Source organism: Eretmochelys imbricata, chromosome 2 (assembly GCF_965152235.1).
Source record: "Eretmochelys imbricata isolate rEreImb1 chromosome 2, rEreImb1.hap1, whole genome shotgun sequence".
In the NCBI taxonomy this organism is placed as follows: domain Eukaryota; kingdom Metazoa; phylum Chordata; order Testudines; family Cheloniidae; genus Eretmochelys; species Eretmochelys imbricata.
In genome coordinates, this window is record NC_135573.1 from 83,246,135 (window position 1) to 83,263,103 (window position 16,969).

At 38.7% G+C, this 16,969-nt stretch overlaps 1 protein-coding gene across 1 annotated transcript in view; it reads right to left on the bottom strand.

Annotated features, from left to right (window-relative positions):
* Positions 1–2,539: 2,539 nt before the first annotated feature.
* Positions 2,540–16,969, bottom strand: part of YES1 (YES proto-oncogene 1, Src family tyrosine kinase) — a 69,233-nt gene continuing 54,803 nt past the window's right edge. Inside the window, exons 9-12 of the mRNA XM_077810395.1 lie at positions 11,855–11,931; positions 10,459–10,612; positions 9,271–9,402; positions 2,540–5,566 (exon numbers count right to left, since the gene is read on the bottom strand). Coding sequence (XP_077666521.1) covers positions 5,358–5,566; positions 9,271–9,402; positions 10,459–10,612; positions 11,855–11,931 — 572 coding nt within the window. The 3' untranslated portion in view covers positions 2,540–5,357. The remainder of the gene's footprint in view (positions 5,567–9,270; positions 9,403–10,458; positions 10,613–11,854; positions 11,932–16,969) is intronic.

The window sequence follows — 16,969 nt, forward strand, 5'->3', positions numbered from 1 at the left end:
GGATGTTAAATAACCCTCCCACACCAGTCACATTAGCCCTGGACAGTGGGGTGTTCATGGTAGTCAAGTCAGTTAGGTGCAGTAGAAAGAGAGAGGCATGGGCCTGGTGCAAGGCGTGAGACCTGAACCAAAGTCAGCAAAAGTTATGCTCTGAGCAACAGTCAGGCCCTGTCAAAAGCAGGTGCTTGCCTGCAAATTAGTGTCCGGTACACGAAGTTGGCACCCATATTGCTAGCATTGCTAAAACACACTCTGAATATGTAAACACAGTCCAGCAGGCCAGCACAGGAACACCCCAACCTAGCACATGATAAAATGGTTTGACAAATGTGAATAGTGAAAATTTGCCTGAAACAGCAGGAGTAAAAGTACAAAGACAGGTGTTGAATAGGAATGTTTTGTCTGAAACATCAGGATAAAAGTACAAGATGCGGTAACAAACATGTCATGAAACGTGTAAAGGTGATATGTAAGTTGTTGATCCCATACTGTTTGTTTCCATCTATAAATGCTGGGATACATCACCGTAACCCTTTGTCTGGCCTAGGGGACAGTGGAAAGTCCTGCCGCTGACTGAGCTGGTCCCCTGTCACAGGCATAAGTGTGTTAGTGTACCTGTAACCATTGAGCCGGGCTACTAAACCAAGTCTTGGGGTCTTATTGGTCGATTCCGTCAGAGCTTGCTGTATGGGCTATCTGGCCAGAGCCAGTACAGCACCCAAAAAGAAAACACACATGCAGCTGAACATCTGACAACATTAGGTTTCTGAAGTGATGAAGAAACACTATTTGGAAGATCCACCCAAAGCCAGCAAGGTCAGCTCTGGCCACAAACCTCCTGCTCCTTATCAACTTATCATACATGCAGTCAGCTGTTGAGGAGCCCGCAGTTGCCTGAATCCATTCTGATGTCTTCAAGGTTGGTCTCATTTTTGAGAAAGCCAAGTGATAGGTAAGTTCTCTTCCCAATTTGTGGCATTATCAGGGTGGTGAGGTTACCTTTTTTGAGGTGGGGGGCTTAGTTCAGCAAAATCAGGACACATTTGTCCAGCTCCTATACCACTGGCACTTTCAAACTGTAGAGCAGAGAGAAGTCCCAACATGCACATGACTATTAGAAAATGAATGAGAGCGAGAGAGAGCGAGTCGCAGAACCTGGCACTAATTCAAATCCAGCTGAGGGCAAGGAAAAATAAAAGTTATTACCATTTAATGGATATTCAGGGTCTCATACAAAATGCACTGACACATCCACATCATAGTTAGTGCACACTTGTTGACGGTTTCTAGTGGAAGCCCAGGAATGAAAAATAAAAAAAAACCTATTGACAGGGCAGAAGGAACACTCTCAGTTCTCCTTGTAGCTATCCTATGGATAAAGAAAAGACTGTCTTCACAGTTGTCAAGTTGGCATCTGTTGTTTGTAGCATTGCTGAAGCCATGTTTGTCCCAGAATATGAGGGAGACAAGGTGAGTGAGGTCATATCTTTTATTGGACCAACTTCTCTTGGTGAAAGAGACAAGCTTTCAAGTTACACAGATCTCTTCAGGCATCTATCCCTCTATTCACAGATGAAGTTTTTATTCAGCTCCTCCTTCGTAAATTCTGATTTCGCCCCAGGCCCCACTGTATACAGTCTAAAACTGGCCCTTAATTTTTTAAGAAGAAAAATGGCATTTAGGGACAGCATGTTTTTTCTCTCATTAAAATAAGTGAGAAACTCAGAAGAAAGTGGCAGTGTTCGGCAACTGTAGAGCAGAGTGCAAATGATCTGAAATTTTTATACTATCGAGTTTATTCTCATTTAACAATAGTATGACTGAAATTTTTTTCTGAAAAATATTAAACAGAAATAAGTTTGTACACACAACCAGCTAAAGAAAATTTAATTCCTCACTGTTTTGTGATAAACTTAATCACTAACAATATTTTGATTCATTTCAACAAGAACTCCCAGTGTATTCTGCAGCAAAGCCCTTGCATTTTGTGGCAGGCTGGTGGAAATGCTAAGTTCTACAGCACCTTTAGATAAAATATTTAAAACAGAAATTTTATTGGGTTAAGCATGAAAACGAACAATTCCTTCACTATAACTGAGGTACTTATTTTGATATTAAATTTAGTTATTTTTAAGTTTTGTCCACTTTTCCAGTTTTTAATTTGCCACAGATCACCACTTTTAGGGTTATCATCATCTTAGATGAAAGGGGAAGATTGCAGAACTCTGAATTGTTGCAGACTGTCTGCAAGTTCATGAAGACAACACTGCATTGGTTTATGTTTTGTTTACCTTTTCAAGGTCCTCTTCACAACCCATGAGAGCTAGAAACAAGAAAAAAAAACCTATGGCACAATACTATATGGAGGGTACAATTCCATAGCTGCAAGACCCAGGAATATATAAGGCCCTTTTTATAACTATGCTAAAGTAGCTACTTATTTTCTCTAAAGAGTAGGCACATACACAATGTTTGTACTTTTGGAACTTTAATTACTCAAAAGTAATATAAAAATATTTTAAAAATACTAAAGCTTGAGAACACTGCATGATAGAAACAGTTTGAAAGTCTTCCACAACAAATGTATATGACAAAACTGATGAACAATTATTTGAGTACAGTTTTTACCAGAAATATTACATAAAATGTTCCCATTTAAAATCAATAATAAAAAATAAACATTGATTACACTACAGGAAATACTAAAAATATGGTAAACTTCGCAGTTTATAACTTGTGTAGAAAGAATCTTTTGTTTTGTAATTTTATATTAGAATTGTTTGATGTAGGTTAGAAAACATTTTAACAAGTAGTACAGTCTTAATATACAGTGGCCCTCCTCTACAGTTGAGAATTTGGGATTGGCTGTAAGTGCCCATTGAATGATAGTGGTCATAGTGACAGCTGATGTTTCTTAACTTTAGCAACAAGTTATGTCTATCACAAGAGTGGATTTATGACTTCCCAGAACAATTACACAGAAATCAGTAATAGCTGTTGACAACAGATAAGGTACAAGAGAGCAAACAAATGCTTGTCTGTAGTAAGGTGATGCCCAACTAGAGGATTTTGTTTATTTTGGAATTTCTCTTATGGGAATTCACATAATGCCGGTTCCTTGTAAGAGTTGTAAGATTAGATAGGATTTGTTCTAAATGATCACTACTAAGGAGTTCTGGAGTGCTCTAGAAAATCTTCACTTTCACAATAGATTTCACAATTCAAATGTCTGAAAAAGTATATTAAAAATAGCTTAAACAGAAAAAAAAAATCAAAACTCCGTTCTCTGCAGCTTCAAAAAATTTTCCTCCAAAAAGCAGCTAACACATGAAGTAGTTTTGAAACCTTGAAACCAAACAATTTTATCTTTTTTAAAGTAAATCAGATGCAATGAGGGAGACATTTATTTTAAACCAATTCTGCAAAAGAATTCCACAGTGCCATACTTTATAAAAATAATTACATAATTAAACTTATTACTATTACATAAAAAGCGTAAATGTGAACTTTGAAATTTTTGTTAGGGTAAGATCCATATCAATGTCTTGAGGTGAAGGACTGTTAAAAATAAAAATTTCATATACATACAGAAACTCTTTCTGGAGAAGTTCTATAATACACAACCATTTACAATGAACGAACTCATTAAGTTAGTGTTTTATTTCTTTACTATACAAATGTTATTACAAGGAATTATTCCATTCAGTCATTAAAATCCAATTAATGCCAGCAACATTTTCAGGCATTTTTACTGTAACTGTATTAATACATAAACTTGCACGATTGTGTTACCCATTTTAAAATATTCAGAAAAAATTACAATTCCATAGTGTTCTTGGTTTTTTACATAAAGCCCTTTTAAAATTTGATAATCACGCGTGTATAGAAGATAAGGGAAAATGCAAAATGATGGCACTGTTCTTACAAAGTTTCATTTAGTGGAGAGATTCAGTATGAAGAATGTAGTGTAAACATGTGAAAAACAATTTTTAGTACCAGAACTACATTGCCCACTTGCATGAAATTCATTTGTCAGATAGTGTTACACTGCTAATATGATCATCATCATGATACCAGAAAAAACCGTTTAGTTTCATAATTAAAGTATGTTAGCTTAATTTGAAAATTCTAAACTTCATGTCACCAGATGAACAGAGGACATGAAGTTATTGCTAGATATGTCAGTAGTTGAAGAAAATATCATAGATTTAATGTGAACTGAATGCCAGCAAAGGTTTGTCATCACTGTATTATGTCAATATTAAATATACTTTATCCGTCTAATTTTTAAGCCTTCACATTTTCTTCTCCTATTTATTCTCACTTAAATAATTCTGTGTGTAAGAGTCTTTATAGTCACGAAAAGCAAAAGTGCAATCAAATCCCTGAACTAGTGTAATTTTACATTTGTGGCACCCATCACTGTTAATACATACTAGCCACATCCCACAGTACCAAATCTGTGTTTTAATGTGTACTGTTTAAAGGTGGCCATTTACCAGCTAAGGTCTTGATCTTGCAATGAGCTTTGTTTAGGTAGTCTTCCCACACAGAGCTCATTGTAGGATTGGAGCTTAAAAGTTTAGAGAATTTTAACCTCTGATTGTACTGTATGGTTTCAAGTTCAAACTTTATCATATTTTATCAACACAACGTTATAAAATATTACCTCATTTTCTTGTTATCTTCATTATTCTTAACTATGCAGAAAAAAATAAAAATGAAAAATCTCACGCTACTTTCCAGTTACATTAATACAAATATGAACACAGTGCATTATGCTCTCCAATTCCACTACTGAGGTCTAGCATTTAATCAAGTTTGTCATACACTGTTTAAATTTCTGTTTTAACCTTGTCTATCCTAATTAAGTCCATGCAAGAGGAAGCTTAAACTGAAGATTACTATCAATATCTCAGATATGGTGGTATTATCTTTAAGAAAAAGTCCATCTAATTCTGAACACAGGAAATTTTATAGACCTGGAATGGAATTATTTGGTCCCATAAAGTTCCTTTGTTTAAATTTTTTTTTTTTTTTAGGGTTTTTTCTTGCTAGTAATTGTCATGCTGACACTCACTTTACCACTGAGTAACTTCAGCAAGCTCCTTTTGGACCCTGAAATCAGTTTGGGGGGGTAGAGGGGGGAGAGATAAAGGGGCGAAATCACATCATAGGTAAATTAGGGTATAACAGTTTAAAAGTGGTTTTGTGCAACTGTATTATGGAATTCCAGTTTGCCATTAAATGCATGCAGAGTGAAGATTTTCTTTCCTTGGATTCCTTTAAAGAAGCGAGGAACTCTTTGAAAGTCTTTTACATTTGGCAGATTTGTGCATGTTATGTAGGTTGCTGGCTTATAAATTGTCTCCAGGCTGGTACTGTGGTTCTGTAGCAGTGAAGTAGTCTTCCAAGAAAGACTGAATATATTCAAATGTTGGTCTTTCATCTGGGTCCTTCTTCCAGCACAGTTTCATTAACTCATGGAGAGACTCTGGACAGCCCTGTGGGCAAGGCATCCTATACCCACGTTCTACTTGTTCCAGAACTTCACGATTCACCATCCCTACAATAAAGAATTTTAGGTGTTAATGACATTACACAAAGAACAGTTTACAAAAATCCCTCAGCTTTTTTTTGGCATCAGACCACCTGAGAGTTAAATATAACTGTACTGTCACAAGGGACTCTTAACTATAGACACAGTCTGTTGGATTAATTTTGTAAATTTTAAAATAAGGATATTTTCTGAAATATTCAGTTACACCCATGTTTCTCAAATAATTAGTACTGGCCCATCCTCATGCTTCTCCAAATACTTTTGCTAAAGAACATTTCCTATTTACTTGGAGAAAATTCCTGCAAAGGACATCCCCACAAAAAGACCCTTACTCCTGTCTGGAGTTCTGTTCATTGGCCACTTGATCTGAATACTAAAATACTAGAATACTAGAATACTAAAAGAGATTCTGTATACTAAAGTTCAGTTGATAACTTGCCCAGAACAAAAGTGATATATAAACTCAAATCAACACAACAAAATATTTCATATTATTTACATTTATTGATCTAAAACCTGTGGAACCTGTCCATAAGGCAGCCATTTTCAACACATACTGTATAGATTCTGGCTGCAGACAGCATCAGGTTGCTGTAAGTCAGGGAAGCCCCAAATCTGAAATTTCAGAAGCGAGCAGGTAGAAAGCAAGTTTAATATTCTCCTGTACTCAGTACTCTTAAACCTTATCAGTGGGATTTAAGATACTATGGGGTTCTAAAGCATTTTACATTTAACCATGCAAGAATTAAATTGCAAGGCAAAAAACTACATAATTGTAATTAGAATAAAAACTATAAAATACATTTTACATTTCAAAAAGAGTAAGAGCAGGATTTTCCAAAACAGGAGCTTAAAGTTAGGCTCCTAACTCTATATTTATCTGCCTTAATGAATAATGAAGTTTTTTTTAAAAAAATACTCAGTACCACCCAGCTCCCACATTTTTCTGTTTTTGAAAATGTTGGCTTTTGAAGGATTCATTTATGAAAATCATCAAAATATTTCCCTAAACACAAACAGTTCAGAATTTCAGAATATACTTTGTTAGGTAAATAGCAGTCCTAGTTCAGGAAAGAGGTATTTGCTGAGATTTTCAAGAGAGCCTACAAGAGCATGGTTTTGGGTGCCTAACTCACTCTCAGGCTTCTTTGAAAATCTCAGCCATAATGGTTAAGTGATACTGCTTAAGCAATGCACTTTGCTTTCTTCTCTACAGCCATGGAGGTCCACAGCTGTCCAAATGGTGTTCTGCATAGGAGTCTGTGGTCGGCAGATTTTAGAGACCTGGGGAGTAGATGCCTGCATGCTGTGGAGCCTTACTTTTTAGGGGCTCCCTGCACTTTGTCATTATGACTGGTGGAAGGGCAGAGGCAGTCCACCAAAAAAACAGAGTTAGGGTAGGGTAGGGTTACCAGATAGCAACTGTGAAAAAACAGGACAGGGGTGGGGGGTAATAGGTGCCTATATAAGAAAAAGTCCCCAAAAAAGGGACTGTCCCTTTAAAATCAGGACATCTGGTCACTCTAGGCTAGGGGATCTTCCCCTCCATGATCTAGCTGCCACTGTTTCCTGCACCAAGTTGGTGCAATAGCAGTATTTGCTACTGCAGTCTCAAGGCTGTAGCAGCAGCTGCCAGAGTGGTTCCATTGCTTGGGGGTACTATATACTGCATGTAAGTTTCACCTCCCAGTCTCTATAAAACCACTAGAGTTAAATCCTGCTGCTTGGGCTTGGCCCAGATAAAAGGATTTGGTCCTAAAGAAGCGGAACTAATTATGACACTCAAGTGTGGGTTAAAATATTTTAGCTTAGGACTTGTCATCTTGTCATCATAGTGTTTATTCGTACTGGATCACTGAAATAGTTTTTTGGAAATTAATGGTATGAGTCACAACAGCATTAAAATCCTGAGGTATCAAAATTATGCTAAAAGCGAGTGTTCTGGACTTGCCTACATTCTGAGAGAAGACTCTTAATTGCAAATCTTACCCTTCTGACACTCAAAATATTATGCATTCTTTAGGAATAAATGTTGCACTCATGTCTTTTTGGTTGGTTATAGCCTGGTAAGTATTACAAATTGGTGTGGTTCTGATGCACAGGGATGCAGAATGTGTTATGATGCAGGAACTCCTCTAGTAGGTTCTATACCCTCACATATTAGAATATTATACTTTGCAGAGCCCATCCATAGCAGCACGCAGGGAAGATTTTGAGGACGTAGCATGGCCAATGCATCCTCAATTATGCAGGTCCGCTGATCTCCTCTTCCAGCAGGTGGCAGTAGCAGCCACAGAACACTAACCTATGGTGTAAAAATACTTTACCCTCGAAACTCATAGCACTCACCCATGTACAGGGAAGAGGATTTGGCATGTAGCAATGTAATGTAACGAGTACTATGCTTTTTACAGCACTGGCAAAAAACACAAGAACCAACAAACAAAACCCCCACAAAACCAACAAAAATCCAAACAGAGCAAAACCACAAATCAAACCCAAACATTTAAAAGTAATGAATATCAATCAACTACACTGATTAAACATCCTTAGCCCCTGAGTCAAGACAACTTTCTGTGACGGAAGAAAAATTTCCCAGTTTCTCAATTTATTTATTAATAAGGCCCAAGCTGCATGTAGTGTTATAGAAACAGGGCTTGACATTTCTCTTTTTGCAACTTTATATAATGGAGCACTATACACCATTGCTTTCCTCCTGGAAAATCATTTTACTCCTCTAATATTCTGTTAAAGGGTAGCTTTGCTTTCTCCAATAATATTGGAAGTAGAGTATGTTAAAATGGCTAACAGTCTAATCTATTAGGAGAAAGACAAGTTTCTTCTGTTAGACTTATTTTTGGAAAGAGGACATAGAAGCCATTCATATTTCCAGTATTCATTATTCTACCTCTGATTTAGACATAGGAGAAGTAGAAAAGAAAGGAGCAGGAGGAAGATTTCAAAGAGCTTTATTTAAGATTATACTGTAAACTGGAATAAGATCCAAATGAGCAGTTTGAGAAATTAGGACTAAAAGGAGTATCTTTTTTGAGTTTCATTACCTTAACAGGTTTCAGAGTAACAGCCGTGTTAGTCTGTATTCGCAAAAAGAAAAGGAATACTTGTGGCACCTTAGCGACTAACCAATTTATTTGAGCATAAGCTTTCGTGAGCTACAGCTCACTTCATCGGATGCATACTGTGGAAAGTGTAGAAGATCTTTTTATACACACAGAGCATGAAAAAATACCTCCCCCCACCCTACTGTCCTGCTGGTAATAGCTTATCTAAAGTGATCACTCTCCTTACAATGTGTATGATAATCAAGTTGGGCCATTTCCAGCACAAATCTAGGGTTTAACAAGAACGTCTGGGAGTGGCTAACTCATTATGCAAGGTAACCTATTTCCCCTTGTTTTTTCCTACCCACTCCCCCCCCTCAGATGTTCTTGATATACCCTAGATTTGTGCTGGAAATGGCCCAACTTGATTATCATACACATTGTAAGGAGAGTGATCACTTTAGATAAGCTATTACCAGCAGGAGAGTGGGGTGGGGGGAGGTATTTTTTCATGCTCTGTGTGTATAAAAAGATCTTCTACACTTTCCACAGTATTACCTTAACACCAAACTATATAAATCCCATTATGATCATCATAACATACTGGTGTTATATTTTCTAATAATGCCTTGTTTAATGCTTTCTTACCTGGATATGGCACTCTACCCTTTGTTACCAGTTCTGTCAGCAAAATTCCAAATGACCACACATCAGATTTGATTGTAAACCGACCATATAATGCTGCCTCAGGAGCTGTCCATTTAATTGGAAATTTGGCTCCTAAGACAGTGGAGAAAAACAGACACTTTTTTCCTAGATCCAGTTTGCTCACACTGAAGTATGTATGTGTTTTTGTATATACAGTAAAAGCTGTGTTATCTGGCCCCCTACCAACTGGAAAGCTCTATAAACCGGCATTTCTAATCTTCCTAGAAAGTCTGGTTTATAGTCCGGTTGGCATGGGGCCGGCAAACTCCCTACCTGGCTCCATGTGGCTCCCCGGAAGCAACGATGTTTCTCTGCTGCTCCTAGGCAGAGGCGTGGCAGGCGACTCTGTGCACTGCTGCTGCCCCTGCCACGCCTCCACCTAGGAGCAGAGGGACACATCGCCACTTGCGGGGGAGCTGCCGAGGTGAACACCCTCCGGATCCGGGACCCTACACCCCCTCCTTCACCCCAAGCCCCTACCCTGACCCTCCTCCAGCACCCAAACTCCCTCCCAGAGCCCGCCCCCGTCCTGCGCTCCAATCCCCAGCCCCGTACCACCTTCTGCATCCAAACTCCCTCCCTCTTAGTCAAACAGCATTTTTCACCTATCAGCGCTCCGCATTCCTCCAACATGCCGGTTTAAAAAAACCACAAACTTTTACTGTATATAATTTGAAATAAATATTGGACTACCAAGAATTTAAATTTTGCTTTGCTAGTTCAATTAGTTGGATGGCTTAATATCATTTAGTATAAAGGGATTTTTCAGACTGGAAAACATTACAGCAATTAAGATTTTCAAAAGTGACTTGTGATTTTGGTGCCCGGCTTGAGTAACTTATTTTCAGCAAGTGCTGAGCACTCTCCCACTGAAATTCAGGCCTATACAATGTGCCTCAGAGGATGGGAACCCAAAATCACTAGTAATTTTTGATAACTTAAGCCATTATCACCAAATAATTTTCAAAGTTTACTTGTTAGTTAGTGAAAGCTGCAGCAATTAAAGTAGTGGAAGTTGGGACCAAACATATATGCCTTCAAGGGTATGATTATTTTTTATATATATATATATATATATGCATAAACTTGTACATAGATTTATTTATACAGTAAATAAATCTGTCTTACCTTGTCTGGCAGTGTACTCATTGTCTTCTATTAACCTTGCTAAACCGAAATCTGCAATTTTACACACAAGATTGTCTCCTACAAGAATATTAGCTGCCCGAAGGTCTCTGTGGATGTAGTTCATTCTTTCAATGTACGCCATGCCATCAGCAATCTGAAAAAGAAAGGTTTTATTTAAAAGCTATATTTGGTGACCAGACTCATTTCTCCAAAAACGAACATGTAACAAGCCAGTCTTTTTGGTGCCAGTTCTGCTATATATCTGCATAAAATACGTCATCACAGCTGGCCATTATAGCTTGCTGATCATTAATAAAGTGTATTTTACTCCAGGACATCTAATAAAGAGATATTTCTTGTAGCAAATTATAAAACTTCAACAGAAGCTGTACAGCAGGGGCGGGCAAAGTTTTTGGCCTCAGAGCTACATCGGGTTTCCAAAATCGCATGGAGTGCTGGTTAGGGGAGGCTGTGCCTCCCCAAACAGCCAGGTGTGGCCCGGGCTCCGACCCCTATCCAACCCCCCTTGCTTCTCACCCCCTAATGGCCCCCCCCAGGACTCCTGCCCCATCCACCACCCCCTGCCCCCCCTCCCAGATCCCCCAACCTGACTGCCCCCCCCCAGGACCACTGCCCCATCCAACCCCCCCTGTTCCCTGTCCCCTGATGCCCACCCCCAGGACCCCTGCCCCATCCATCCCTCCCTCCCTGTCCCCTGATTGTTCCCCCGCCGCCCTTTCCAATCCCTCCTCATTCCTGACTGCCCCCCCCCGGACCCCACCCCATCCAACCACCCCTTCTCCCTGTCCCCTGACCGCCCCTGGAACCCCTGCCCCTGACTTCCCCATACAACCCCCCATCTCCTTCCTGACTGCCCCTCCTGGGACCCCATTCAACCCCCGTTCTCTGCCCCCTGACCACCCCGACTCCTATCTACAACCCTGCTCCCTGACAACCCCCTCGATCTTCCCTGCCCTCTATCCACCCCCCCCTTACCCCTTACCGTGCTGCCTTGAGCATCAGTGGCTGGCAGCGCTACAGCCGTGCTGCCTGGCTGGAGCCAGCCACGACACTGCGCAGCACAGAGCACTGGGTCAGGCAGGGCTCTGCAGCTGCGCTGCCCTGGGAGCTCACAACCCCGCCGCCCAGAGCATTGCGCCGGCACTGCAGTGAGCTGAGGCTGCAGGGGAGGGGCCGGGGGCTAGCCTCCCAGGCCAGGAGCTCAAGGGTCGGGCAGGAGGGTTCCACGGGCCGAATGTGGCCCGCGGGCTGTAGTTTGCGTACCTTTGTTGTAAAGAGTACAAGCATATAGAACATTCAGTTGGTATATCTGTTTCACATTTTTTAACATGTTTTCTATGTGGAAAACACTCATTTGTTGACTTATACAAAGTACCTGAGCAGCCATGTCAACTAACTGTGGAAGTTTTAAGCATTTCCCTTCTCCTTCTTTAAGGAAGTCTAGTAAGCTACCTGTAAAAAGAAGATAAACATAAATTAGGAAAACACAGACGCAATCATTCAGTCTAGCTGAAAGCCTCTAAGAGAGAGTTTTTCAAAGACACAGATGGGATTTAGGTACTCAACTCCCATTGACTTTCAAAGTCCCAGTGCCTTTGAAAATCTCCCCCTAAATATTTCCTTCTCCAAAATGTAATACTGGGTTTGCACAATCTAATAGTGTTCCTTTAACTGCACACATGGGAAAATTACTAACAGCAAGTTTCATCCAATTCTGCATGCTCCTCTGTTTAAAATACAAGAATTGGTCATAAGAATGTCTCTCCTCCTTCCATATCTTGGTTACTTCACCACACTCCAGAAACAAGTGCTCACAAGGTCAATATGAAGAAAGCAGACATTAGGAATAAAATGCTGCTATGTTACCTACTGGTACAATGTCTTGGATGCTCATGGGAATCCTTAAAAGGTTTAGCCTAAACTTTAATTAATATATACAAAATCTTGTCATTAATAGCAAAAAGAAAAGGAGGACTTGTGGCACCTTAGAGACTAACAAATTTATTTGAGCATAAGCTTTCGTGAGCTACAGCTCACTTTATCGGATGCATTGATGTAGCTCACGAAAGCTCATGCTCAAATAAATTGGTTAGTCTCTAAGGTACCACAAGTCCTCCTTTTCTTTTTGTGGATACAGACTAACATGGCTGCTATTCTGAAACTTGACATTAGTAGAACGTTATGGTTGCATGAGGAAGCACTTACAAGCCAGAAACTGCCCAAGATAACTTTGCACATGCCACCTTAACAGCGCTCTTTATTCACGTGCTTCATAGTCGATCTGTAACATGGGGATCATAATATTGACCTCCTTTGTAAAACACTGAGCTCTACTGATGAAAATTTATTTGTAAGAACTAGGTATTATTTCTCAAATAATACATTATATAACCTTAAATACATGTGCAGAATCCTGTATGCCACTGTATATAGCTAGTCTATGCAAGTAATTTATTGAGAACACAATATTTAAATATAAATGAGGTATTTCATAAAAAACGTACATCAAAAGAATGTTAAGATTGCAAAACCAAGCACTCTAAAGTTTAGAAACGTGACTTAACTCAGCGACCGTATGCACATGCATTATAATACAGTCTTTAATTACATGATCCCAGTATTTTTTCTACTGGACCATCCATCTCTTCCCAGTTCTCATCCCTCTGTCGTTGAACAAACCAGGCTGTTTCCTCCCTGCTAAATGGGAGACAGCAGGGGGAGCACTGAGAGCAAAGAAAGTGTTTCATTGCCCTCAGATCTGGTAACTGGTGCCAGAGTGGCCACCAGCAGCAAGGAGAAACAACTGCAGGAAAAGGCTTGCTCAGCCCCTGCAGCACTGGGATGGCGCAAGATCAGTCTGGTAGGCACACAGAAACTGTGTCAGGATGGAACATGTTTAGTACAGACAGAATCTTTGAAGAATAATGCTGCCAGTCAATAGCAAACATGTTATTGGGCATGTGCAAACTGAAAAGATCAGAAATGTATAATTTGGCTAAATTTGGGTGGATTTTCCCACAGGGACAGCAAGAGATACATTGCTGACACGAGCTTGACACCTTTGCCAAACTTCAGGTCCCTGACTCTAAATCATGGATACAGGACAGCTTTTCAACAAAATGGTTGTAATTAACATGGGCAAAAATAACATTTTCCTATAACCTCATTCAAGGAAACAACAAAACCATTTTGCTGAAACGTAATATATATTTTTCCCCAGCCAGAGATAGACACTCTGGATGGAAAATTTCTGCTGGAATTGTTGAAGTTTGCCAAACTAATGAGGAACTGAAAATAGGGTAGAATAATGGAAAGCCATCAGGCAACCTTAACTATATAGATGTCTCTATCAGAGCTATATATTCAACAGTATAAAAGTGAAATGTGCTGGCATATATAAAGGGATTAAAATTACGACATTAATTCTTTCAATGACTATATCACTATCATCAGTGCTTCATTAATACAACTGACCATAAATGCACTATTAAATATTTAGCACCTGCAAACTCGAGCACCGTCATTTTTAGTTACATAGTACCCTTTGCTTTCATCAACTTAATTTAAAAGCATATATGTATATGTACAGGAAACATTACATTTGGTACCAAAGTGAAAATTTATCCAACCAGCGTACCAACAGTATTGTCTATGGTCTGGAAGCAGCTGGATTAAATGAAACAGACATTAGAAGGCTGGAAGCAGTAGAGATGAGAGATCTTCAAAAGATGGCAGGAATAAAGTGGAATGATTTTAAGACAAATGAAGAAGTTAGGAGACTAGAATGTAAAAATCAGAATATGGGATTGGCTACAATCAAAAAGATTATGATGGTGGGGACACTGCAGAAAACAAACATATGATAGGATGCCAGAAAAATAATATAAACACAACCAAGGTCAGACCTAGAGGCTGAAAAGTAACCAGATGGCAGGGACATGACATCATACACAGGGACATGACCAGGCTAGGCTTAACGGAGGAAGAAGGCATAGACAGGAATGAATGGCAATGCTGTACTACTCCCTGTGCCTGCAAAGGTGCTCCAGGATTAGAAAAAGATAGAGTGTTTCCTATCTGCCACTGAAATGCAATAGCTCCTTACGTGAAATATCATGGCTATTTGTAAACGTAAATAATATTTCAAATGAGGACAGTAAAAGTAATAGGGCACACACATCCTATATTGACTATGTTAAATACCCTTTGTGCTAGCTAAATGGACTGCTACTGGACAACTGGAAGCTAACAAATTCTTAGGTCAGGAAGCATCCTTACATCATTGATGCTCCTTGTCAGCTACCTACACCATTTAACAAAAACAGAGACATTTTATATAATGTATAATGCTTTGTTTGCAGCCTCTTTCACAGTGAAGAAGAAATAAATTATTTACTGCATAACTAAATACATTCAGGTGTGTTTAGAGTATAAATTTTTTTTTTTTAAATTTCTGGATGTGAATTAAGTTTCCCTAAAATACATTAAGGAAGTTATTCTGCCACTCAACCTCAATTATATATTAGGGAAATTGTAACGTTACACAGTTGCAGTTTTTGCTTTCAACGTATCAAAAGCAGCAATGTTGTTTGTTGTACTTTCTTTTTGATTCCAAAATCCATCTCCCCTCCTCTAAGATACATATTTTAATAGTCTTTCCTCAACTACATATCACATTTATACAAAGAACACTAAAACATTAGTACTGCTTGAAAGGAGTTGCAGTGATTTAATAACTGACCATAATTTGTACTCCTTAAAAGGCAGCAATCTTAAATCTTGGTCTCTGATATAGAAGCTTGCCCACCTGTAAGCATACTATAGGTATTCAAGAAAATGTTCTCTTTAGTATGAAAATATGTTAAAATTCTAGGAACTGGAGTAATTTAAGAAAGTCACACCTTCCAAAATGGTAAAGACAAAAATGGAATGAAAAATGTTAAAAATAAACAAGTCATAGACTTTTCAGAGCAATCTCATCATTGTAACTGCCACAAGTTTAAATACATATGATATATTTATAATCGCTTGCTACAATTTTCTGTTTAAAGGAACAGCGATGGGCCAAACCAGGATCTCTGTGGTTGATGTTCTGCACTAAATTAATGAGACACGAGATTTCCATACCCTGTTTCTTGGGGAAGGAGTATTGTGGAGGAGCAAAGACCTTACTCCAACTTCTAGTAATCTGCCTGACCAGGAACAACACTGTTGGGCTCTGTCGTGCTTCCATGCAGCTCTCTTTTCCTTGAAGAAGGCTGTTTTAATGCTGGGGTCTCTGAGGCTAGCTAAATTAACCCTGAGAGGTAGCACCGGCAATTCTCTTGGGGTGGGGTGGGAAAAGCAGTGCAAATAATGAAAAATAATTACAAAAAACCCAAACAAAACACACCAAAACCCAACCCCAACAACCTGATTTGATTAAAATGCCACAACCTTCTTGTTTCAATGGCTTTGTGCTACTGGGGGTAAATATTAACAAAACAGTTTATGCACTAGTATAAAATTGATTCCCTCCCTCCTCCACTGGCTTTTTACATTTTCAGAAAAATAATGAACAATTTGTCTGAGATTAAAATGGAAAGTAGAGTTTTACATTTGTAATATCGAAAACTGCACAGTTGATTTTTGAAATACTTTTGTAAGCCTACTTTGTTTTGGCAATGTTCCAATTCAAGTTTTAATTTTTGCTTTGTACCATCCCATTTCAAGTAAGTAAATAAATACATAAATGGCTTATTCTAAACAGTGAAACCTGATTTCACAAGGCTGTTTTAAGATCTGCCATCAGAGAGACTGCTTCATTTCATTCATTTCCATTTTGTTTTTACTTTTAAAGTTTGAAATCTTCAGTTCCTCTCCACCCTATCTGGCCTGATCCAAAACTTTAAAAATATTTCATATGCTATGTGCGCTTTGATATAATTTGTAAATTTTATAATTTCAGTTTCTGACTTCAATCTGATTTCTATCCTCCTAACATTGCCACAACTCTCTCCAAGATAAGCACAAGAGAACAAATTCTTCAAAAATTAAAGTACTTGATTTGGGACCTGTTCTTTTTAAAGATTGTTTAATACTGGAAGTAAACATTTAAAGCCTATTGCACACATCCTGAACCCTTAAACTTCTCTCTTTTTGGGGCGAAGGGTAGCTTGGGGAAAAAAAGATGAGGAAAGAGCACAGCAAACAATTTTAGTTTACTGTTTAGTTTGCAGAACTATTGCAAGTAGATCAAACTTTTGACCTACTAGCCTCAACAGTGCTTCTTTTAATTTCAAAAAGTTTTATTGATTCAATGGGATAATTACAAAGACTTCTGCCACTAACAGGCATCTCTGCCACGTAGTTCCTAGCAACTAAAAATCTGGATCTTTTGTAAAACTCATCTGGTTTAGTTCAGTAAAGAAACAGGTTATAGCAGATTTGAACAAATCACGATAGCACAAAATTAAGAAAAAAAATCAGATCCAACAAAGATGATTTCAGA